General features: G+C 43.7%; 1 protein-coding gene across 9 annotated transcripts in view; it reads left to right on the forward strand.

The window, feature by feature from the left end:
* The window catches only part of EXD3 (exonuclease 3'-5' domain containing 3), a 523,135-nt gene that overhangs the window by 213,001 nt on the left and 283,633 nt on the right, over positions 1-26,501 (forward strand). For all 9 annotated transcript variants that reach the window (XM_043530801.1, XM_043530804.1, XM_043530800.1 and 6 more), the window contains 5 exons: positions 444-645; positions 1,655-1,821; positions 3,289-3,459; positions 7,762-7,815; positions 11,093-11,224. In XM_043530801.1, the coding sequence (XP_043386736.1) occupies positions 444-645; positions 1,655-1,821; positions 3,289-3,459; positions 7,762-7,815; positions 11,093-11,224 (726 nt within the window). The remainder of the gene's footprint in view (positions 1-443; positions 646-1,654; positions 1,822-3,288; positions 3,460-7,761; positions 7,816-11,092; positions 11,225-26,501) is intronic.

A 26,501-nucleotide genomic window follows, 5' to 3' on the forward strand; every position in this document is an offset into this window, starting at 1 on the left:
AGCCAGAATCTTTAGCCAGGTTCTTTGAATATGAACTTGGTCCTGACTAAGTAATAGGTAATGTACAATGTATTTTGTTAACATTTTATTGTAACTTTGCTTTAATAAAAAGCATGAAATAAAAAAATTCAAAAAAGCGCTCCCGTTATGATGCAGTCAAACTAGGCTGTTGTTTCCCTTCCAGGCTTTGAAACCAAGTTCACTTCCAACAAGTGTGTTTGTCAAGCAAATATCCAATATCTGTTCAGGTATCCAGTTTGCCATGCCAGCCCTTGTCTGAGATAGCAGGGCTGTGTGTACCTTTACTGAAGTGAAAGGTGATTACATTAGGATTACTCCCTGACCACATGCCTTGATTGTGCTTTCCACCCCACTGCAACATGTGATATTTTCAGGATCTGTTTTGAAATCTGTTTGTTTTGCATCTTTCTCTCCCCCTTCAGTTACAGAAATGCTGGAGGAAGAGCAGCCTTCAAGTTGATGTACTGTCACAGGAGAAGAGCTGTGGAGACAGAGGGTTCAGGCAGCCAGAAAGAGGGCTCAGTCTGCTGGTGCAGCATGTCCTGGGGAAACCTCTTAATAAAACTGAGCAGCTCTCCAACTGGGAGAAACGGCCGCTGCGGGAGGAACAAATCCTCTATGCAGGTCTGGTTAGCATGTAACTGTAGAGCAAGGTGCTATGGACAGCTCTGTCATGGGCCCGCATTTCATTAGATGTATAGATGCTGAAAAAATGTTAACTAGCAGAGAGGAAAATGGCTTTGCAGATTAGTTCCTGTTCAAAGAAGCCAGCACATGTTTTGTTTGTCCTTTTATGGACCTAGTTTTGATGGCTGGAGCGTAAGCTGTCCAATGAATCATTGTTTCTCTGATAAAAGAATTTCTTTACCAGTCAAATTACTCTGATGAAATATAATCTCAATGGAAACTCCTCTGAATAGTTGAAAAGGAAAAAAAGTCCACTTCCTTCTGCTTCATTTCACTGCACACAGCTTTTCTGGGAAACCATTATTATGTCCTGTATATCACAAGGATGCACTGAATTCAAAATGGGCATGGATGGCGTTTGGAGCTATACTATAGGGGCCTTGGTCCAGGCAGGTCAATGTGAACTGTAGGTATAAATCCAGAGATGAGTCACAGTGAGACAGCGGAAATCCACGGAGTGGTAAAACAGTACCAGCCCAGTGTTAAATTCAGTCCTTCTGTAAGCAGAGGCAACTCCCACTCAGGTCAGTGTTTGAGATATGCATAGCTGACTAGGAGATTTTGTCACACAATTTCCATTGAAATGAATGGGGGCTGCGTGGCTAAATCCTCAAGTTAGAATTGAACGTCTCAAACAGTGGGAGTTGCAGCTTCTTTGTGTCAAGGCTGACTGTGGCTCCGTCTCTTTGAATTCTGCGAGGGGAAAGATACCACATTTGTGCTAGTTCTGGACTGATGAAATGGGATTCTGGGTCAAAGCCTGTTTGATTATTATATTTACTGAATCTATACAAGACTGTAAGATACAGTGCTAGATAACTGCAGCTACCAAGAGCGATTGGATGTAGTTGCATTTGTATAGGTGAAGTCCCTCTTATTTTCATCACAAAAGCCTCTCTTTCTATTTTGGTCAAAACCAAACTGATGGGCATATTCTGTTTTGTAGCTTCTGATGCGTACTGCTTGCTGGAGGTGTATAAGAAACTGTGTGAAGATCCGTTAGGCTTTGGCCTGTGTTCAGATCTCACTGAGAGCCTGGTGGGTAAACCTACCACAAAACCCAGGGCAAAGAAGCAGCTGAATCAACAAGAAATGCCATCACCTTCCAAGCAGGTTTGTAAACATCTTCAAAGAACTATACATTGCTCCCAATCTCTTCAAAGTATACAGTGGCCTCACCTCTCAAGCAGGCTATTAGCCATGCCTGTCAAGCCTGTCTGCAGGCCTTTCTCTAGTCCTGGGGTAGCAAAAATCCTTCTCACTTTCCTATTTCACTGGGGAAATGAGTACTGGCACTAGTGGGGTTAAACACAAGGTTCCCTGCATAGGTCAGTGCATTTATTTCCTCCCCTGGAAAATGTCGTTTAGAAATACAAACAACATAGCAAGTTGCCATTGATGTTAGCATCTTTCTATTTGTATACAAGGTTTTTCAGCAAAATTTACTATCCTAAACTAATGGGAATATTGTAAATTAAACATATCTGGGCTATTGCTGCAAAGGTTGCTACAATAAGTTTTACAGGCTTGGACTTCCTTGTGAACTCAGGATCCATCATTGTCACCTGTACAATCCAATTAATTAGTCAAGTGACTATTGTTGATGTTTATTACAGTAGTGTCCAGGGACCCACTGAGATCCAGGCTCTATTGTGCTGGGCATTGCACAAGTACGAAGTGGGAGAAGCCCTGCCCCAGAGAGCTTCAAGTCTCTTTGAGAAAAGGCAGCAACATAGATTTAACAGTGTAAATATCTTCATACTGTGTCACCGTTGAAAAGTGAGCATATACTCACAGCGACCACCCACTGGTATCTGAGATAAGAAAATAAGAATGGCCATACTGGGTCAGACCAGTATCCTGTCTTCTGATGGTGGCCAATGCCAGACGCTTTAAAGGGAATAAACAGAACAGGTAATCGTCAAGTGATCCATCCCCTGTTGCCCATTCCTAGCTTCTGGCAAGCAGAGGCCTGGGAGACTTCAGAGCATGGTTTTGCAACCGTGCCCATCCTGGCTAATAGGCATGGATGGACCTATTCCCCATGAACTTATCTAGGTCTTTTTTCAACCCTATTATGGTCTTGGCCTTCACAGCATCCTCTGGCAAAGAGTCCCACAGGTTGACTGTGCACTGTTTGAAGAAATACTGCCTTTTGTTCATTTTAAACTTGCTGCCTATTTCATTTGGTGACCCCTACTTCTTCTGCAGCCGCGATACTGCGTATAATAACGGCCCCTGCAGCCGCGATACTGCGTATAATAACGGCCCCTGCAGCCGCGATACTGCGTATAATAATGCCCCCTGCAGCCGCTCCCTGTTCTAAGCTCTGTCACCACCTACAGACTGTAAACAGGTCTTTCAAGCAACCTGGCCTATTAATTTGAAGATACTAGAAGCAAAGCTGAGCGTTGGAGGCTGGTTTGGGGTTGCAGCCCCAAGTACCCTGATTAGGTTCCCTGCTACATTAATACAGCCTCCCAAAGATGGGATGGTGTCTCAGGGGACTCTCCAGGCAGCAGACATTTGAACTAAAATAAACAAACTTCAGTCAACCCTGACTGTCTGTTTTTTCTGTAGCAAGCCAAAGTGATTGGCCTGGCGGCCTTGCGTCCCCCTCCTTCTGTCTCCCCGAAGGAGTTCAGCGTGGTCTGTGATAACATGCTGCAGGGACTTGGGCGCCACCTTCGCTGCCTCGGAGTGGACGTCCGCATGCTAGAGAATGATGACAACCACAGAAAAGCCGCTGAGGTCAGTCTTGGTTGGGTTGCTTTAGTTGTCACCATGTAGGGAAAGCACAGTGTTTAAACGAATGTGATTTCAGCTGGTATTAATATTCCTCTGTGCCCAACGAGCCTGGGAGCATTGCCTGCTACACACTTATCCTGTTCCTGTGCTAACACCCCATTGTCTGTCTCAGTACTGTCACAAGTGGCCTCGCAGACCTGGCCATGGTTATCATTTTGGCTATGCTTTCCACTTCCTGGGGAGAGAGGGTGGGACCAAACCCTGTTTGCATGAAGAAAAGGAGTACTTGGGGCACCTTAGAGCTCTGTGATCTCGAGGCTTGTTCATAGCTGCACTCTTCCGTCATGGACAGCAGTGCTGGGAGCTGCCAAGCAATTAAAAGAATAAAAGTGCATGAGGTGTGACCAGTAGTTTACGAGTATTTATAATGGTGCAGTGCCCATCACGGCTAGGGCAAAAGACTGAGGCCCAGAAGGCATTTGGTCGATAATGGGATAGAACCACAGGAAGGGAAATAATTTGTCTGGCTTGTTTCTTAGACACCCGAGAGGGAACATAATCAAAGCAGGACTGTGCTGCATGTGAGTGAAGATTTCCAGGATAAAATATCAGGAAACTTCCTAGCTTGCTAATATGGGGTACGCATACACCCAGCCTGGCTAAACAACTCCAGGATGTCTAGAAATGAATCAGAATTGAACATTCAAGAAGGAAGTACCTGTAAAATGTGCTGAGGTGGCTAGCACTGAATCTGGACTCCCATAGCCACTCTGTCTGACCCCCTGTGGCTAGGAGGAAAGAGACACACACTTTTTCATTTCACACATATTTCTGCTATGACAGAAATGGAGATATCCAGCCCACACAATATGTTGCTATCAGATATGCTGTGATGACCAGGCCTAGTGTACAGGAAGTTTCTTCTTCAGATGTCTGCTTGGCTGGAATCCTGAGCGGTCCTTAACTTCTGAAGAAATAATTAATATCTCATTCCTGACTTACATGAGTCATTAAAACACACTAGCTATCCCTCATCTACCCCCCCGCCCCCCAATCCGTCTCTTCTCCTTCTGATGCCTTATCATACTCTGGACAGGATGTTTCAGATTGTACTCTCTATGGTGACAGGGCAAACATCCTTTCGCTATCAAAAGCCCTTGGAGAGTTACTGCATTGCAGAAGCTTTGATGTGTGCTTGGATAATCAGAGATAAAAATGGATATCTCTGCCCCCTTTATATCTGAGAATCATGATTTAAATAAAAATCGAATGCTGAACATTGCGCACACAGAAAGTCAGCAAGCAGCTCTCCCAGAAACAGGAGAGAGATTTGAAGAGTGATCACCAGGGCTTGGTGTGTTTGAAAGATGCTATCACAATAACCCACCAGTGTCACCTGGGCCCACAGCATGCACACGCAAAGTCAGGGTTTGTTTTTCCATTACAGTTATTTCAATTATGTCATTATTACACGTACATACACACACGTACATCTTTCTTGCTCTCACATTGCAAAGATCATTCTAGCAACTCATTTGCCAAGCAAGGCCCCTTGAATAGCCTTGCATTTGCTTCCTATTGTTTTTCCAGCACCAGTTGCTAAAGCAACTGTGAATATTACTAAGTGGATGGTCTCAGCTTTTGGATTTTATCTGAGATGTTGCTTAAAAGCAAGATGCAAGCCTGCATCTCTGGGTTTGCACTGTACCCTCTTGGAATAATGCTTATGGTAGTGGTACAGCAATATCCCTCCTGTGGTTTGGGAAATACTGCTCCCTAAATTCACACCAAACCCAATGTCTGTGTGATCTTGGTACAGATGAGTTGGGTGGTTTTGGTCTGGTTCATAAGCCAGTGTTATGAAACTACTGTCGGGATTTGGAGCCGTTGCTCATTTTCAGGAATGTGTGCTTAGGAGAAATCTAGGATTCAAATAGCAGGGATATAGCAGGTCAGAGGTATAGCAAACGCACAGCAGGTCAGGACTAAAGCATATTTATAGTTGTTTAAGGCTCATGAGTGTTGCTGGCTAGCATGAGATACATTTGCAGGGCCTGGCATAGCAACTGGGTGCAGGTGTGGATTGAGATGCACAGATAACACTGTACAACGAAGCTTGCACAACACCTACCGCACCTAGGTTGTGCTTTCATATTGAAGAACGCTATACTTATTCCATAGCTAGTGCCATTGAAAGCAGCTCCACAGCAGAACAGGATAGTCCTTTTGGCATGTGGTGCCTTTTCAAGTAATAAATACTAGTAGCTAGCTCTTATACAGAGTTCTTCCTCCAGAGAGCTCAAAGTGCCTTACAAAGACAGGTCTGTATCATCATCCCTGCTCTCCTGAGTGTGAAGCTGAGGCCCAGAGAGGTGAAGTGACTTAGTCAAAGTCACCCCTCTGTTTCCTGGGAGAGCTGGGAACAGGCCATATCCCCTGACTCCTGGTCCAGAGTGCTGTGCACTGGCCCACTCCAGCTTGCTGCTAGAGCCTGGAGTTTGGTGTCTGTCCTTTTACTTGACTCCTGGCCAGTTAGTACTGGAGTTCCATTTGTTTATTTCTCTCTATGAAGAGGAGAGAACATGCTCTTCTCCTTGAATTATGTTTCCCATTGGTTTCCGTCTAAGGTAGGCTCCTCTGGCCTTTGTGCACTTCAGCCAGGCATTGCTACAAAAGCCGACAAACATTTCAGGAAAAAATATTGCTTTTCTTATTTTTATTTATGTGACTTGCCTTGCCTTTCCAGTGCCATTTAGATAAGGGGCTTTTATCGAGCTTGAACTAATTAACCCCAGCAGCAGGAAGTCTGAATGGAGTGTTCCCGCTGTGAAATCCTCAGACTTATTTTGAAGTACACATAGGTCTGAAGGAATTTAAGAGATCTCTTTTCCCTTGTTGGCAAATCCCTGTAATTTAATTGAGTGATAAAGGTCCAGCAGGGCAGGCACTAATGTGCCATAAGCTGTAGCAGTGATTCACCATCAGCCAGTCACATTCTGGATTTCCTGGTGCTGTTTTGTAATGCTCACTAAAGAGTGTGAGTTGGAGCTGACCTGGTGATTTCACTCCCATGGCCCCAGTTCCTCTGGAGACCTGTGCCTTACTAAGAGAGTAAGCTTGTTGTCTGCGTCAGAGCACCATCCAGCATGTTAGGGGGTGGCCTTGAGTGCTCTCTCAGCCTAGTGGTGGTAGCTAGTAACTGTACAAAGGTAAGAATAAAAAGGGCCCTCTGGCAAGACATGTTCGGAACAAAGCTCTGTGTAGTCCACCCTTATCATGTTCCATGGGATGGGCAAGCTCCTCAAGATATAATAATGATAAATAGTACCTAGCTGAATCATGGATGAATCAACTGCAAAGGGAGATTATGACTTCAGGGATTTCTCTCTTCTAATGTGTTTCTCTAGACTGGATGGGCCCAAGAAGAACATGCAATGGTTTGTAGTTGAGAGAGAGTTGAAGTGGTTTTAAAAAACACACAATTTAATTTCTAAAGCTTTGCCTTTCCTGTTTACACTTAGTGACAGCCCAGCTCATTCTGGGGTGAAAGTAGAGAGACTGTACTGCGTTGATCTCTAGGCATTTCCTTTTGCCAGCATAAGGACTAGTGTTGATAGGAGCTAGAGGGAGCTTCCCAGACTCCTAACCAGAGGAGAGGCCCCAATGTCTTGAGGTCGGATACATAGAGAGAGAGTAAGGACTCTAACAGAACACAGGGCAAGGCATAGAGATGAGAGGTAACCCCATTCCTAGTTCAGAGTGCAGCCTCTGTTAGGAGTGAAACGTAAATCCATATACAGTACCTAAGGGGAGGGGAAATCTACCCCAGCAGCCTGTAGAACATTTACAGGTGGGGATACTGCTCTGTCACACAGAGATCAGGCACATTTTCATCTTTGTGAAGCATCTCGGTTCTAGAGTCACTCGCCTGTTTCGTTACCAAAGCATTCCAAATGAATCTCACCAAATCACGAACATCAAGATGACGGCTTGGGAACCCCTCAAGCATTCGGAACAAACTCTGTCCTGGAATGATCGTCTTGTGGTTAAGGATTGGTCTGGAAGTCATGAGATAAGCTCTGCCACAGACTTCCTGTGTGAGCTTGGACAAGTCTTTGTGCCTTTGTTCCCCATAGCTCTGCCCTATCTCACAAGGGTGTGAGGCTCATTTCATTCATGTTGGAGGCTTTATGGCATGGAATCTGTGTCACCAAATGTGTTTGTTTTTTAATATGATCTGATTGGGAGGTATTTTTCATTGGTATTTTTTACCCGTGTTAATTATGGCTTTTCCATCGTTCACAGATTGCGAGGCAGGAAGGAAGGGTCATTTTAACTTCTGGACTCCCATATCAGACAGTAAGTGCTAAGTGTTTCTGGCATTTCTCTTGTGTAGTGTCATTTCATGGACTGGGTTGCATAAAGTGGAGGAGAGGAAAAGTCAAATAGTGAAAAGCAACAGCTGGACTGACTTTTCATCTGTTTCTGTACTGAACGCCATTGACATATAAAGGATTTTGTAAGGCTTGTTCTAGCTCTGGATGTTCAGAGGGATGGGAATAAGTTTCTTTACGCTTATATTCAACAGAGGTGAGAGAAATTACACTGCATCTCAAAATATAAAATAAAGCAAACACATCCCAGAACAAAGTGGCTCTGTCCGGCTTATCCATCATGATTCAATGCAATCACCTTCCCATCCATTTCACCAAGGAGTAAAAAGAGATTCCTGTTCTTGGCTGTATCAGTACTGACACCATTATCTGCTGCTCTATGCTTTGGAGCTTTTCTTTAGGCTTGGAGGAGATAGGCTGGAAATGCCAAACACAGCCCAGTTTGGAAAGCTTGAGTTGCTTTATGTGTCTGAAAAAAAAATAAAACAGCCCCTGCACTCAGCCCCATAGCAAATGCCCATATCCCTCAATGAAACAGAATGCAATTACCCTCCCAAATACCATTAATGCAATGTTGGGGGGGATATGTTTAACTATAGCATTCAGTAGTTGAAATGATACAGTACCCATTGTAGAAGGTCACGTGCCCTGTCTTGTGACCCACAAATTCATTTAGAGTAGTAAAACCGCTGGGGATTGTGAGGACGACAGATTCCAGACTGCAGATACAAAAAGTCCTACCTGTCTTCACTTTCTGTTTGTACCTGGAGCTGGAGTAATCATAGAATCTACCTTGCGGGTTTACTAGTTAATACAGTTTGTTGCTGGGTGCATGAGAGAACCCTTTAAATACTGAGGCCACATCTACACTAATGAGCTTACAGCTGGACTGATGCAGCTGCACTGTTGTAAGATCACTCATGTAGCCGCTCTATGCTGACGGGAGAGAGGTCTCCCATTGTCATAATAAAACCACCTCCAGGAGTGCTGGTGGCTGTGATGGCGAGAGAAGCTCTCCCACCGACATAGCGCTATGCATACTACCACTTATGCCGGCAAAACTTATGTCGTAGGGGGAGTGTTTTTTTTAACACCCTTGAGCGACATAAATTTTGCTGGCATAAGTGATCGTATAGACGTGGCCTTTGTCTGGTTATTTAGGGCTCAGTGCTGCAGTCATAACAGAAGTGGAGCTTCCATTGACTCTACTTTTAACAATTCTCCTGTCTCCACAGATACTTCACAATCAGACCCATTGGTAGGAGGCAGAGGGAGGGAACTGCACTAGGAAAATAACTACTTTAGGATGTAGAGTATTGTATTTGGAATTGACTGCTGCCATTTGATACATAGCACTTGTACGTCCCTTGTGTATGTTACAAAATGACAGCAGGATTATACACTAGTAAACACTAGGCTTGTTTACTAAAGTTAATTGATTGCCAATTACCTCAAAGTAGTTAACACATTTACAAAGGCTAGTCTGGACGTTCCCTAAATGTGTGCCAGGATACAAACATCTGTGCTAAACCTGTCTGTGGAAACACACGTAGTGGGGAGTGGCCACAGTTACTACCCAAGCTAAATGGCAACCAGCTAACTCGAGGTAAAAAGGTGCAGTGCAGATTAAACTTAGGAAGGTGAAGTGGGTGTCTGTGACGGGTTTGGATCACAGAAACCCCCCTTGGGGCTGCCACCTGATGTGCCAAGTCAAATTCTGCCCCTGCTTTCCTTGCCAGCTTGGGACTCCAGCACCCTGTCCTCGCTGAGTCAGACACGCCAGTCTGCTCCAGCACAGACCCAGGGGTCCTGAACCACGTGCCCCAAAGCTGCAGACTTAACTGAAAGCAACTTAAGAAGTGTTCTCATCCTTAACACTCAGATGCTCAACTCCCAATGGGGTCCAAACCCCAAATAAATCTGTTTTACCCTGTATAAAGCTTATATAGGGTAAACTCATAAATTGTTCACCCTCTATAACACTGATAGAGAGATATGCACAGCTGTTTGCCCCCCATTATTTGCCCCTAATACATACTCTGGTTAATTAATAAGTAAAAAAGCGATTTTATTAAATACAGAAAAGTAGGATTTAAGTGGTTCCAAGTAGTAAACAGGCAGAACAAAGTGAATTACCAAGCAAAATAAAATAAAACACGCAAGTCTAAGTCTAGTACAGTAATAAAACTGATTACAGATAAATCTCACCCTCAGAGATGTTCAATAAGTTTCTTTCACAGACTGGACACCTTCCTAGTCTGGGCACAATCCTTTCCCATGGTACAGCCCTTGTTCCAGCTCAGGTGGTAGCTAGGGGATTTCTCATGATGGCCGCCCCCTTGTTCTGTTCCACCCACTTACATATCTTTTACGTAAGGCGGGAATCCTTTGTCCCTCTGGGTTCCCACCCCTCTTCTCAATGGAAAAGCACCAGGTTAAAGATGGATTCCTGTTCAGGTGACATGATCACATGTCAGTGTAAGACTTCATTACCCACTTGCCAGCCCACAGGTACACAGGAAGACTTACAAGTAAAACAGAGCCATCTACAGGTAATTGTCCTGGTTAATGGGAGCCATTAAGATTCTAAATCACCATTAATGGCCCACACTTTGCATAACTACAATAGGACCTCAGAGTTATGTTTCATATTTCTAGTTTCAGATACAAGAGTGATACATTTATACAAATAGGATGACCATACTCAGTAGATTATAAGCTTTGTAATGATACCTTACAAGAGACCTTTTGCATGAAGCATATTCCAGTTACATTATATTCACACTCATTAGCATATTGTTATAAAATCATAGAGAGTGCAATGTCACAGTGCCAAGCTATTGTCAAGTGCTAGCTTCTCATTTCTTAGCTTGTTTTTTCTCATACCAGCGTACAATCTTCCAGCTGGCCTCAGTATGAGAGCAATGGTTAAATAAAATCCCCCATTTCCATCCTAGAGAGCACCTCTACGGTTGTGTATCTAATTTAAAGGGGAATTCAAACTGGCTGTCATGTGGTATATTCTGAACATTATATTGCTCCAGCAAGCTCAAAGCTCTTTACAAAGGTGGCTAAGTGTTAAATTACCTTCTGTGTTTGCTAGATCTGAATTTAGTGAGTTAACACAATAGCATCAAACTTTGTTATTAAAACCAAAGCTACCATATGGGAATGAGCCCAGATCCCAGCAATGTGAGTGCATTGATTGGCTTCTCTTTGGTGTGTGATTTTGTCTTTTGAAGCTGCAGTCCCAGGTAGGAGAAGGAAGGTGTTTCTCTGTGGACTGTTCGGAAAAAGCAAAGGAGCAAGCCCTCCAGGTTCTAAAGCACTTCAATGTTCAAGTATCCCTTGCAGATGTCTTCAGCCGTTGTCAGGTAGGACTCTTCCTTTCTGAATCAGCAGCGCTGCTTGAGCTGTGCACAGCTGACACCATTGTAGTACTCGGGTTTCACATCCTTTGGTCTTGCTTTGAGGTTCCAGGTTTCCCACCTGGACTTGGGAAAGGTTTCACAAAGGAGTGTGTCTTTTGGAATGTGCTAATATCCTTTAGAAATGTTGGTGAACAAGTTAGAATAGCACAGATGCACATGAAGAGTGTTAGCATCTGGTTTCAGATCTTCTTTTAACCTTAATGTTCATGGATATAGTCTTCTTTGTTCCTCCTTTCTCTACCTAGCATGTGCTGTTTTAATTATAAGGCATAGTTAATATGGCTCTGTCATTTTGATAACTATTGATTACACTGATGGGGAAGGGTCTGTAGGTTTTGAAGGCTAGGTTTTTTTGTCTCAGGGTCTGTTAGGTTGGTTACTTTGTTGCCAGCTGATAGATCCAGATTGTGTTTGGCATTGGATACTCTTGGATTGTTTGGGTTTTTTAAAAAATAGTTATTGATTGTGTTAGGCCTCAATCTTCTCCATACTCTGATCTCCTCCAGTTTCACTGTTTCAGTCATTACATTAACATGCTGAAATCGATTCCTTTGAAAACTGTAATGTGACTTGTAACATCTTGTGACTTGTAACATCTCTTATCTTATCAGGGTTTTAAAGAGAGGAAGGGAAGAAATATACAAAACTAACTAGAAAGGGAGCATTCCTTTATGGGTAAATGAGCCAAGTCTACAGTGGGCCAAGAAACAGTATCTTCTGTTTCATTCCTTCTGGTAAATAGCTACCAGGGTCTCCCAGCACTGTGGAGCTTGCAGATTTTGCACCAAAGGCAATGAATATTGGGAAAGCATATCAGAGTGTGCTTTCCTAGAATTCCACTTATATCTGATTTCAAAAGTTGTTGAAACAGTGTCTGTAAGTCACTCAGAAAGCGGGTGGTCCAGAAGTTCAGGAGCACCCGTAAGATGGGAATATCACAGTGCTGAGCAGATGGTGTGAACATAGTCTGGGTCAGATACTGCATCAGGACAAATGGATATATTCAGATATCCGATAATGTACTTGTTCTTTTTTCAGAGTAACAGCCGTGTTAGTCTGTATCTGCAAAAAGAAAAGGAGTACTTGTGGCACCTTAGAGACTAACAAATTTATCTGAGCATGAGCTTTCGTGAGCTGCAGCTCACTGCATCGGATGCATGGAGTAAAAGTTACAGTAAGCAGTATATATACTACAGCACATGAAAAGATGGGAGTTGCCTTACCAACTGGGGGGTCAGTGCTAACGAGGCCAATTCAGTTAAGGTGGAAGTGGCCTATTCTCAACAGTTGATTACTTTTGTAGTGCTAACTAGGCCAAAGCAATCAAGGTGGATGTTGCCCATTTCCAACAGTTAACAAGAAGGGGTGTGAGTCTCAGCATAGGGAAAATTACTTTTTGTAGTGATCCATCCACTCCCAGTCTTTATTCGAGCCTAACTTGATGGTGTCCAGTTTGCAAATTAATTCCTGTTTGCAGTTTCTCGTTGAAGTCTGTTTTTGAAGTTTTTTTGTTGAAGGATTGCCACTTTTAAGTCTGTTGTTGAGTGTCCAGGGAGATTGAAGTGTTCTCCTACTGGTTTTTGGATGTTACAATTCTTGATGTCTGATTTGTGTCCATTTATTCTTTTGCGTAGAGACTGTCTGGTTTGGCCAGTGTACATGGCAGAGGGGCATTGCTGGCACATGATGGCATATATCACATTGGTAAATGTGCAGGTGAGCGAGCCCCTGATGGTGTGGCCGATGTGGTTAGGCCCTATGATGGTGTCCCTTGCATAGATATGTGGACACAGTTGGCAATGGGCTTTGTTGCAAGGATAGGTTCCTGGGTTAGTGGTTCTGTTGTGTGGTGTGTGGTTGCTGGTGAGTATTTGCTTCAGGTTGTGGGGGCTGTCTGTAAGCAAGGACTGGCCTGTCTCCCAAGGTCTGTGAGAGTGAGGGATCATCCTTCAGGATAGGTTGTAGATCCTTGATGATGCGTTGGAAAGGTTTTAGTTGGGGGCTGTAGGTGACAACTAGTGGCGTTCTGTTACTTTCTTTGTTGGGCCTATCCTATAGTAGGTAACTTCCGGGTACCTTTCTGGCTCTGTCAGTCTGTTTCTTCACTTCAGGAGGTGGGTATTGTAGTTGTAAGAATGCTTGATAGAGATCTTGTAGGTGTTTGTCTCTGTCTGAGGGGTTGGAGTAAATGCGGTTGTATCATAGAGCTTGGCTGTAGACAATGAGTCGTGATATGGTCTGGATGAAAGCTGAAGGCATATAGGTAAGTATAGTGGTCAGTAGGTTTCTGTTATAGGGTGGTGTTTATGTGACCATCGCTTATTTGCACTGTAGTGTCCAGGAGGTGAATCTCTTTCATGGACTAATCCAGGCTGAGGTTGATGCTTGGGTGGAAATTGTTGAAATCCTGGTGGAATTCCTCAAGGGCCTCCTTCCCATGGGTCCAGATGATGAAGATGTCATCAATGTAGCTCAAGTAATGTAGGGGGGCTAGGGGATGAGAGCTGAGGAAGCGTTGTTCTAAGTGAGCCATAAAAATGTTGGCATACTGTGGGGCCATGTGGGTACCCATAGCAGTGCCACTGACTTGAAGGTATAAATTGTCCCCAAAGCTGAAGTAGTTGTGGGTGAGGACAAAGTCACAAAGTTCAGCCACCAGGTTTGCCGTGACATTATTGGGGATACTGTTCTTGATGGCTTGTAGACCATCTTTGTGTGGAATGTTGGTGTAGAGGGCTTCTACATCCATAGTGGCCAGGATGGTGTTATCAGGAAGATCACCGATGGATTGTAGTTTCCTCAGGAAGTCAGTGGTGTCTCGAAGATAGCTGGTAGTGCTGGTAGTGAAGGGCCTGAGGAGGGAGTCTACATAGCCGGACAATCCTGCTGTCAGGGTGCCAATGCCTGAGATGATGGGGCGTCCAGGATTTCCAGGTTTATGGATCTTGGGTAGCAGATAGAATGTCCCAGGTCAGGGTTCCAGGGGTGTGTCTGTGAGGATTTGTTCTTGTGCTTTCTCAGGGAGTTTCTTGAGCAAATGCTGTAGTTTCTTTTGGTAACCCTCAGTGGGACCAGAGGGTAATGGCCTGTAGAATGTGGTGTCAGAGAGTTGCCTAGCAGCCTCTCGTTCATATTCTGACCTATTCATGATGACTACAGCACCTCCTTTGTCAGCCTTTTTGATTATAATGTCAGAGTTGTTTCTGAGGCTGTGGATGGCATTGTGTTCCTCACGGCTGAGGTTATGGGGCAAGTGATGCTGCTTTTCCACAATTTCAGCCCGTGCATGACGGCGGAAGCACTCTATGTAGAAGTCCAGTCTGTTGTTTCGACCTTCAGGAGGAGTCCACACAGAATCCTTCTTTTTGTAGCATTGGTAGGAAGGTTTCTGTGGGTTAGTGTGCGGTTCAATGCTGGGTTGGAAATTGTGGTATAAAACTGACCCCCAAGTTTATGAGAGATAAGGTGGGTGAGGTAATATCTTTTATTAGACCAACTTCTGTTGGTGAGAGAGACAAGCTTTCAAGCTTACACAGAGCTCTTCTTCGGGTCTGTCTGGGAAAGGTACTCTGAGCGTCACAGCCAAATGTGAGGTGGAACTGATTGTTTAGCGTAAGTAGTTAGCTCATATTCTGAGGGACCATTCAAGGTGGAGTGGCCCATTAATAAACTTTGCAGGACCTACCCTGAATGGTCCCTTAGAATATGTGCTATTTATGCTAAATAATCTGTTCCACCTTACATTTTGCTGTGGTGCTGGGAGTACCTTTCCCAGAGCTGAAGAAGAGCGCTGTGTGGCTCGAAAGCTTGTGTTTCACTGCAGAAGTTGGTCCAATAAAAGATCTTACCTCACCCACCTTGTCTCTCTAATGTCCTGGGCCCACGTGACTACAGCTATACCCCAGTTTATGATACAGGTGTTAGAACTACTTAACATCGCAGTTCTGTAATCTGTGCTGCTCTTCAATCATCGTTATTTATGTTGTATAAAGCAATGCCTAGCAAAATCCATTACGTACCCTCCTCCTTCCAGAAAAAATCTGTACCTGTGTATTATGATGGTAAAAGAGCTGTATTTATTCACACATGCTAGGGGACAGGCTCTGTTTTTGTGTCAAATTGGTTTGTATTTTTGAAAAGATATTTAGAGCGAAGCACACAGGTAAATATATGTATAAAATAGAGAGATAGGACTAAAGGTTGTAGCATAGTGATATGCAGGTAAGGACTCAAGTATGCGGTGCAGTATTGTTATATAAGCGGCTGCCTAAATATTGTTGCCGTATCTTGTTCTACATTGATATGTCTACAAGTAGTTGCTGTAGTTGTGTAATTTTAGCTCAAAATCTTCTCTGTTTGTTGGATGTTACAAGTAGCTATTGGCTAAAGTCGTGCTGCTTCTCAACCCACTTTTGGGGCTGTCTAATCCACCCTGTTGATCTCGTCTATATCTTATATTAAATGTAACCACATTGTAAGGATGTGGCATTTCAGTGCTGACTTGCATCCAGAACCAAGAAGATTCAGATGTCTCCGAGGTTGCACTACTAACTTATTTTGTGTACAGTACCTTTCCTCTCACAGGGAACCCAAACCCCTTACAACTCTATGCTACAGGAATCACTTCCTCGCTAGCTATTGCCTCATTCCAGTGGGAGTATTGGGTGCCCAGGACCTCTGGAAATCAGACTACCAGTGCGATAAATCGACCCCCGCTGGATCGATCGCTGCCCGCCGATCCAGCAGGTAGTGTAGACAAGCCCTTTGTCTTGACTGGCTTAAGGACCATGGCCTTTGAATATGAGCTCACTCTGGTGCTCCCTTGGCATGAGAGCTGTCACTTCTGCAAAGGCAATCAGGAGCTTTCAACTCTCTTCATATCACAGAAGTCCCATTGGCAATCTGACAAAAGCTAGTGCAGAGATTTCAAGGGAACAAATGGGAAAGCACAAGCACTGTATAATATTTATTCAGCAGGGTCAGCTGGGCAATGTGGATGTTTGACCTGCATCACCATCCTTCCTTGTCTTCATGGAGCTGAGCTTAATGGTCTCTGAACTACAGGCCCTTGGCTGAAGAAAGTTCTATTCCACTGCCAGAGAGCTGGAGGTTCATTATCAGCTGTGATAGTCAATCACAGATAAGCGTTTTCTGTGTGTTGCAGGAAGCAATGTGAACAGTGGCACTTTAGAGACTAACACATTTATTTGAGCATAAGCTTTCGTGGGCTACAGCCCACTTCATCAGATGCATAGAATGGAATATATAGTAAGAAGATATATATACATACAGAGAACATGAAAAGGTGGAAGTTGCCATACCAGTTCTTAGAGGCTAAGTAAATAAGGTGAGCTATTATCAGCAGGAGAAAAAAAACTTTTGTAGTGATAATCAAGATGGCCCATTTCAGACAGTTGACAAGAAGATGTGAGGATACTTAACATAGGGAAATAGGTTCAATTTGTGTAATGACCCAGCCACTCCCAGTCTCTGTTCAAGCCCAAGTTAATGGTATCTAGTTTGCAAAATAATTCCAGTTCAGCAATTTCTCGTTGGAGTCTGTTTTCAAAGCTTTTCTGTTGGAAAATTGCCACCTTTAAATCTGTTACTGAGTGGCCAGAGAGGTTGAAGTGTTCTCCTACTGGTTTTTGAATGTTATGATTCCTGATGTCAGATCTGACATGTTCTCTGTATGTATATATATCTTTTTACTATATGTTCCATTCTGTGCATCTGATGAAGTGGGCTGTAGCCCATGAAAGCTTATGCTCAAATAAATTTGTTAGTCTCTAAGGTGCCACAAGTCCTCCTGTTCTTTTTGTGGATACAGACTAACACGGCTGCTACTCTGAAACCTGTCAGGAAGCAATGTGTCATCCTGCCTGATTCCCTGTCTCACAGAGCAGAGTTTAGAAGATGGATTTTAGATCATACAATCCATATACTGGTGCCTTTGCTCATCTTGAAGGACCTAGAGAAGTTCTTAGGGACTGCCCTGGGATTTTTTAAGGTCAGTTACCAAACCAGGTTGGTTGGAAGACTTTATGAAGCTTAGGTTATAAAATTATGCCTCAGCAGACCATTGTGTGTGTCTGTCTGTCTGTCTGTCTGTACACACAGGTACATATAGCTGAAATCCAGGACATTCTAAATTAATTTTAAAGTTTGAGACCCCATATCAATACCCATTTCTGCCTTTCACCAACATCTTCTTGTTGTACAGCATCCCGAACACCTTGATCGGTTAGATTATTATCTGCTAGACATGGAATGATCTCTGAAGGAAAGCAGAGGAACTCCACTGTTTGGACATTTAAAAGTAGATTGATTACAACACTAAAGATACTGTAGGGAACAAACCTGTACTGGCAGAGACGGATGACTTACTAGATCTTTCTTCTCTGCCTCCTGTGGTTTTATGAAATCTCTCTCAATAAAATCTCACATGAACTCTAGTGAAGCAGCTGCAGATAGTTTCATTTACATTTCTAACTGTACAGTGATAAGTTTGTTTATTTAATGATCTTTTGCAATAGGACTGAGGTACACAGGACTATCATTTCCTTTTACTGGCTAAACAGATTTTTGCCATAGAAAACCCATTGTGATAGTGGAGCTAAATTCAGGAGAGGGGAGCAGGAAACTTTCCACTGGGAGTAATACTGCTCTATGCGATATCTTACAGGCAGCTTTGCAGTTTCAGTGATGGTGGACTGAGGAGATATGCAATGGAAGGTATCAGCTTCAGAGCCCTGGTAACCTTTGTACTGCAAGTGCTTGTCACTGTGATTCAAAGAGCAGACAGATAGATAAAAGGTTGCTCTTGCTATATGAGAGCACAGTCTGTAAGGGTTTATAACTTGGCTGTAAAATCTTTCTGGCCTGAAGCCTACAGACACATTCTCAGCCAGGAGGGCCTGTCCATCTCCAGATGTGCTGGGTTTGTTCTCCTTGGATACAAAGTTCAAGCTTCAAACTGGAATGGCAAAGTGCTCATAAGCTGGTGTTTGAATGTCTGGTGTGAAATGTCACTCTTCCATTGAACGTGGAAAGAATTCTCCTGCTACCTGCTTGGAGGGCAGTATTGTCCAGTGGATAAATAACTACATGGGACTCAGGAGACCTGGATTCTGTTCCTGGTTCTACCACTGAGCTACTGGGTCACTTTGGGCAAGTCACTTCCCCTGTTTGGGCCTCTGTTTCCTTTCCCACCCTTTGTCTGTTGCATCTATTCTGCTTGGAAGGAGTTCGGGGCCAGGTCTGTTTCCCGCAATATGTTTGTACAGCACCTAACAAATAGGGACCTGATCTCAGTTGGGGCTTGTAGGCACTACTGTATCACAAACCAAATAATACCCCCCTCCAAAATCAAAAGTGCAGAAAAGAAAATCACATCTCTGACCCCCACTGCAGTTTCTTCATCTGAACCTCCCCCTGTTTATTGTGTAACTATCTGTAAGTTCTAATAGCTTGTTTCTTTCTCTTCATTGAATGCGCTGATCCCCAATAAGCAAATCACTTTATCTTTACTGGTGTCCTGTTTAACTTATGACCTCGGCCTAAGTCCTGCAGGATGTGAGTTAGCTGCTATATTTTATTGTCTGGAGATCTGATATCTAATGTTCTTGCCCCCTCCTTTCAGTTTCAAAGCGACTTGCTCCAGCCTTTTTGAAACCACTGGGGGTGAGAGGAAACCACCAAGTTAGAAGCTGAAATGGTACAGCAGTTTCAGCAAATGTTTCCATCTTTGTGCGGTTAAGGTAACAAACCTCATGGCTGTGAAGCTCATCATGTGCAAGCTCTGATTTATGCAGAGTGAACATGGCACGGAGCAATCCGTTTGTCTGGGACAAATATAAAGGCCTTATGATAAGATGAAAAACACTATGCTTGGGGCACTTTGCAGGAAGCTTTGAGGCCAGCCTGGGAACCCTGGCAATATTAGTCGATAAGTAATAATATAGATCCCTCAAGCTGTAGTTTAGCTTGAAAATGTGCATGTCTCTCATTAGCTTCTGTCACGGCAATCTGATCAGCAGGCTTTTTTGATCCTTTTATGTGGGTTGTGCTGTTGGTCCAGATGAGGATGAGAACATCCAGCCATCTCCTTTCTCACAAACTTGTAAGCTGAGTAGTTATCTCCCCATTTGATCGTGTTTTGGAAGCGGGACTAGAGCAATTTTGTTTTGTGGTCCCTTTTCTGAGCTTGGGAAGGCCTGACAGAAATTTTACAAAAGGGCAATAATCATGGGTTTTTAATGTGACTGTTGTGCTTTCTGTTATGCTGTGCACAAAACCTAGAAGATTAAAAGGAGCCTAATTGTATAAGGCCTTTCTTCTTCTCCAGAGACAGAGGGATTCTCCCACTGGGGCTGTGCCATCTTTTTGAAATAACATTTGTCACTCAGTTACCTTTTTATCTAAAGCATGACCCACAAGATCAGCAAAGAGTGTAAAAAAACTGAAATTCACAGAAGTCACAACATTTCAGCTTCTCCATTGAGCCTGTACAGTGTCGTGTGCTCTGAAATCTCTCTGGGAAGGGATGTGTCTTGCTGTGTGTATGTAAAGCGACTAGTGCTGTACATAAAGAAATAACAAGGACTGTTTTTTACCAGCTTGAGAGCTTTGCGAAATGTCATATCGCTTTGAAACCCTCTGTGGTTTAATAAAAGGCTCATCCATCGGATGCAATTTGTCAGTGCCTGCAGGTGAAGAAGACCTGTGATTAATAGCACTCATGGTTTGCCTAGATGGGAGTTCTCATGGCGATCGTGGGAGGTCCCGGACGAGTGGAAAAAGGCTAATGTAGTGCCCATCTTTAAAAAAGGGAAGAAGGAGGATCCTGGGAACTACAGGGCAGTCAGCCTCACCTCAGTCCCTGGAAAAATCATGGAGCAGGTCCTCAAGGAATCAATTCTGAAGCCCTTAGAGGAGAGGAAAGTGATCAGGAAGAGTCAGCATGGATTCACCAAGGGCAAGTCATGCCTGACTAATCTAATTGCCTTCTATGACGAGATAACTGGCTCTGTGGATGAAGGGAAAGCAGTGGACGTGTTGTTCCTTGACTTTAGCAAAGCTTTTGACACGGTCTCCCACAGTATTCTTGCCAGCAAGTTAAAGAAATATGGGCTGGACGATAAGGTGGACAGAAAGCTGGCTAAATCGTTGGGCTCAATGGATAGTGATCAATGGCTCCATGTCTAGTTGGCAGCCGGTATCAAGTGGAGTGCCCCAAGGGCCTGGGGCCGTTTTTATTCAATATCTTCATTAATGATCTGGAGGATGGTGTGGATTGCACCCTCAGCAAGTTTGCAGGTGACACTAAACTGGGAGGAGAGGTAGATACGCTGGAGGGTAGGGATAGGATACAGAGTGACCTAGACAAGTTAGAGGATTGGGCCAAAAGAAATCTGATGAGGTTCAACAAGGACAAGTGCAGAGTCCTGCACTTAGGACGGAAGAATCCCATGCACGGCTACAGACTAGGGACCGAATGGCTCGGCAGCAGTTCTGCAGAAAAGGACCTAGGGGTTACAGTGGACGAGAAGCTGGACATGAGTCAACAATGTGCCCTTGTTGCCAAGAAGGCCAATGGCATTTTGGGCTGTATAAGTAGGGGCATTGGCAGCAGATCGAGGGACGTGATCGTTCCCCTCTATTCGACATTGGTGAGGCCTCATCTGGAGTACTGTGTCCAGTTTTGAGCCCCACACTGCAAGAAGGATGTGGAAAAATTGGAAAGCGTCCAGCGGAAGGCAAGAAAAATGATTAGGGGACTGGAACACATGACTTCTGAGGAGAGGCTGAGGGAACTGGGACTGTTTAGTGTGCGGAAGAGAAGAATGAGGGGGGATTTGATAGCTGCTTTCAACTCCCTGAAAGGGGGTTCCAAAGAGGATGGATCTAGACTGTTCTCAGTGGTAGCAGGTGACAGAACGAGGAGTAATGGTCTCAAGTTGCAGTGGGGGAGGTTTAGGTTGGATATTAGTAAAACCTTTTTCCCTAGGAGGGTGGTGAAGCACTGGAATGCGTTACCTAGGGAGGTGGTGGAATCTCCTTCCTTTGAGGTTTTTAAGGTCAGGCTTGACAAAGCCCTGGCTGCGATGATTTAGTTGAGGATTGGTCCTGCTTTGAGCAGGGGGTTGGACTAGATGACCTCCTGAGGTCCCTTCCAACCCTGATATTCTGTGATTCTATGAGTTAGCAGCTTAGTCCTCCCACCCTCTCACCCTGAGATGAAAAATCAGTCTGATGCTTGCCCAATGTGGAACTTTGATTTCTTGCCTTCAAGTGTAATTGTTCAACACAAAGGGTGAGAACCTCTTACTGTTTATCCTGGGCCTTGCACTTTAGATATAATCTGCAACTTGTACCGCTTAGATTCTGGCTGGGAAGCAGAGCTGGTACTATTCTCTCTTTCTAGGGCAGCAGAAGGAGTGAATTGGCCTCAAAAGATACTTGTCCATGGGATTGTTTTGAGTTTGAGCGAGCAGGCTTCATCAATGATTATACCGAGTAGTTACATAGTGTTTTCATCTTCGAACTCCGTATGGACGTCTGTAAGAGCTGGGCCTCCTTTTCAGTGTGAGCAATTTTACACAACAATGTTTAATCAGCAGCAGGGTTTGTACTAATTTATCAAGGGCAAATTGCACTTCTTTTAGGACCTTAATTTGAGGTACTGTATTGTTGTTCTCAAGTGGTTTACAATCCTTAATTAAGCCTTATAACATCTCATAATAGGCAAGTGTTGTTTATACCTATTTTATAGATAGGTTAACTCAGCCATCCAGAAGATACATGCCTTGTCCAGGGTCAAAAATTTAGTTAGCTGTGGGGATAGAAGCCAGAAGTCCTGACTTTCTGTCTCCTGTTCTAACTATTAGAGACTACCCAGTCATGAATATAGATCCCTTTTTTCACATGCTGTAGCATGTGATAGGAATCACTAATTCATTGTGATAGGAATCACTTTTGCCAGCTCTTCCAGAAATGGTGCTCACTTGAAGCTGAGGGAAAAGTCAGAGACAACTCTGCTTCTTTCTGCGGCACTGGGAACACATTCCAGTGAGCTTTACATGTAATGAGTAAAGAGTCCAGTGAGTGTGTAGCCCTGTGATTAGTGTAAGAAAGCGCCTTGGGGTTCCTTGTTTCCGTTACAAAACCTCACCTAAGTTGTAAGTAGCATTAACATCTGATGCTTCCAAAGAAGGCAAAGAAAAAAGCATAATGCCCTGACCAGTTCTGCAGTGTGATATACAAGTAGAAAAAAATCTCTTCCTGACCTCTGCTGCCAATCAGCTTATGCCCTGGAGCACAAGGTCTGAATAATTTCCAGCATGAAACTAGCATTTCACTGCATTATCTTACATGTATAGCACAGGGCCAAAAAAAAAAAAAGACTTGACTGGGCCTAATTCTTAGCAGCGAGCCTGGAGAATAGTGCCTGGTTCCCACAGACTGTGCACTTTCCTGCCAAGATTTCAGTATCTTCAGAAATCCAGTGGAGCATGAAGGTCACAGCAAGGAAAGAATGACAGCCTGGGATTTTTTCCCCCTTTTACCAGCTATGAGCAGACTGTTGTCTCTCTAGCATGTTGACTGTTTTCATAGGGTTTTAGCGTGAAGTTTATATTTTTCACAGACCAGTGGAAGTCAAATATGGGAATGCAGCAGATCAGCTGTGTTTCTTCAAGGAAGTCAATATGATGTAGATTTTCTTTTTCAGTGTCTGCAAAAGCTTCACTTGCAGTGAAATTTCCCATTCAGAGTTTTGACTGTAGATCCTTTTTGTGTGTGTGTATGAAAGAGTCTATCCAGGTTCTGTTTTGTGTAGTTGTATATCTTCTCTCGTTTCTCTTGCAAAGCTGTAGGTGAATATTAAACTTTGAAAAAATAGCATTAGTTATGCAGTGGGCTGTATTTCACAATGCCAGAACTGAGAAGGCCGAATTCGCCATTACAATTGAATTATCCTCAATTTACAAAGCAAATATTTGCATTTGAGGACTCTCATCCTTATTTCTTGGAGCTGGACTAGTCCTGCAGCACTAAATCCAATCAAGGTATGGACGTGCATTTTTTTCCTGGAGAGCAGTACCGGTTGGAAATATGCTGAATTTAGCCAGTGGAAACAGAGCCAGTGAAGAATGATCCAAAGTGAAAATGGCACTTTTATTTAGACTAGCATAGTAGAGGAGATACAATGTAACACAAATTAAATTTCCTTTTATAGCTCTCTGCATGAGGCTTTCCCCCCTTTTCTTGGTTTTGGGCAGATCAGTGAAGTATATTGGCCAGCAATGATTCTGGTACACTGGGAGAAAGTAAGGAAAGGTTACAGGGTGACAATGACAGAGTGACTGTAAGGAAAAGGCAGAATTCTCTGTAGAAGGCAGTGACACAGCTATAATTCCCATGTGTCTGAGAGAAACTGTCCCCTATGTTTTCTTTCCAATGTCATGAGAAAACATATTTGTAGCCAATTTAAGTTCTGTTGGTTTCTAGTCCCTGGTGTCTCTTAAAGGTCAGAGTTCAGTGTGTTGACTATGTCAAGAAGTCAGAATTCTGATTCCTGTTTCTCTCTCCATTCCGTAAGCTTTGGAGCTTTTTTGTGTGTCCATTGTTGCCCTTATAATGTTTATTGTTCACACATCATGTCATATTAATGATTCAGTGCTCAGTTCTGCCAGTGTATATAGTACAGTATATCATATCTACTGATTCCAGTCATGGACTTTGTCAGATCTATAATTTTTTGACAGCATCAGTTTTGTAAGACTATTACTTTGGACTTGCACAACAATGTTAATCTGAAGATCTTAAACACTAAATCACACCTGTCCAGAAAGTGGACAATTTCTACCATTCGTAGTGTTGGTTGTATGAAGTATATCACACCCAAAATCATAAAAAACCTTGTTGCTATGTACCATAATTCAAAATAATATGTCTTTTGTTGCAGGTGCATTTCATCTGTTGATATGAAGGCACTCTCAGTCAGAAGCTAATAGATGGTAAAATTAGTGAGCAACATATACAGGGCTTGGGCCTTTCAGGGAGACTTTACTCCCCAAAAGGTGCAGCTGCTGTAAGTGATATGACAGATGACAGTAAAATAATGTCTTGGACTTGTACAGCCCCTTTCATCCAAGGATCTCAGGTTATTTAAGAAACAGAAAGAGGTAAGATATGAGACGAGTAGTCTGTAGGGCATTAAATGACTTTCCCAAGGATGTACAGCAAGTCAGTAGCTGAGTCAATGATAGACTCCAGGAGTCCTGACAAGACAACACTAGATAACAATGCTTTAATGCAGAGTAGGTTTATATTTAGCTAAACTGAAGTGTTGTCTTGGAGTCAGTTGCTGGCAATAGTAGCTCAGGCTAAAAGTGTTGTTTCACTCCCCACACTTCCCAGCCCTCCATGGATTTTTATAACCAACCAGGGAAGAATTGGTAGGGGAAGTAGAAGTGGGTGGCAACTTAGGCAGCAGTGACCATGAGATGGTCGAGTTCAGGATCCTTACAAAAGGAGGAAAGGAGAGTAGCAAAATACGGACCCTGGACTTCAGAAAAGCAGACTTTGACTCCCTTACGGAACTGTTGGGCAGGATCCCCTGGGCGAATAACATGAGGGGGCAAGGAGGCCAGGAGAGCTGGCTTTATTTTAAAGAAGCCTTATTGAGGACACAGGAACAAACCATTCTGATGTGCAGAAAGAATAGCAAATATGGCAGGCGACCAGCTTGGCTTAACAGTGAAATCTTCGGTGAGCTTAAACTCAAAAAGGAAGCTTACAAGAAGTGGAAATTTGGACAGGTGACTAGGGAGGAGTACAAAAATATTGCTAGAGCATGCAGGGGTGTAATCAGGAAGGCCAAGGCACAGTTGGAGTTGCAGCTAGCAAGGGACGTGAAGGGTAACAAGAAGGGTTTCTACAGGTATGTTAGCAACAAGAAGGTGGTCAGGGAAAGTGTGGGACCCTTACTGAATGGGGGAGGCAACTTAGTGACAGATGATGTGGAAAAAGCTGAAATACTCAATGTTTTTTTTTGCCTCGGTCTTCACAGACAAGGTCAGCTCCCAGCCTGCTGCACTGGGCAGCACAGTATGGGGAGGAGGTGAGCAGCCCTCAGTGGTGAAAGAACAGGTTAAGGACTATTTAGAAAAGCTGGACGTGCACAAGTCCATGGGTCCAGATCTAATGCATCCAAGGGTGCTGAGGGAGTTGGTTGATGTTGGTTGATGCAGAACCATTGGCCATTACCTTTGAAAATTCATGGCAATCGGGGGAGGTCCCGGACGATTGGAAAAAGGCAAATATAGTGCCCATATTTTAAAAAAGGAAGAAAGAGAACCTGGTGAACTACAGACCGGTCAGCCTCACTTCAGTCCCTGGAAAAATCATGGAGCAGGTGCTCAAGGAATCCATTTTGAAGCCCTTGGAGGAGAGGAAGGTGAACAGGAACATGGATTCACCAAGGGCAAGTCATGCCTGACCAACCTGATTGCCTTCTATGTTGAGAAAACTGGCACTGTGGATATCGGGAAAGCGGTGGATGTGATATATCTTGACTTTAGCAAAGCTTTTGTTATGGTCTCCCACAGTATTCTTGCCAGCAAGTTAAAAAAGTATGGATTGGATAAATGGACTGTAAGGTGTATAGGAAGCTGGCTAGATCGTCAGGCTCAATGGGAAATGATCAACAGTTCAATGTCTAGTTGGCAGCTGGTATGAAGTGGAGTGCCCCAGGGGTCAGTCCTGGGGCCGATTTTGTTCAACATCTTCATTAATGATCTGAATGATGGCATGAATTGCACCTTCAGCAAGTTTTCAGATGACACTAAGCTGGGGGGATAGGTAGATATGCTATAGGGTAGGGATAGGGTCCAGAGTGACCTAGACAAATTGGAGGATTGGGCCAAAAGAAATCTGATGAGGTTCAATAAGGACAAGTGCAGAGTCCTGCACTTAGGAAGGAAGAATCCCATGCACCTCTACAGGCTGGGGACCGACTGGCTAAGCAGCAGTTCTGCAGAAAAGGACCTGGGCATTACAGTAGATGAAAAGTTGGATGTGAGTCAGCAGTGTGCCCTTGTTGCCAAGAAGGCCAATGGCATAGTGAGCTGTATTAGTAGGAGCATTGCCAGCAGATTGAGGGAAGTGATTATTCCCCTCTATTCCGCACTGGTGAGGCCACACCTGGAGTATTGCA

Source organism: Chelonia mydas, chromosome 16, assembly GCF_015237465.2.
Source record: "Chelonia mydas isolate rCheMyd1 chromosome 16, rCheMyd1.pri.v2, whole genome shotgun sequence".
Lineage (NCBI taxonomy): Eukaryota > Metazoa > Chordata > Testudines > Cheloniidae > Chelonia > Chelonia mydas.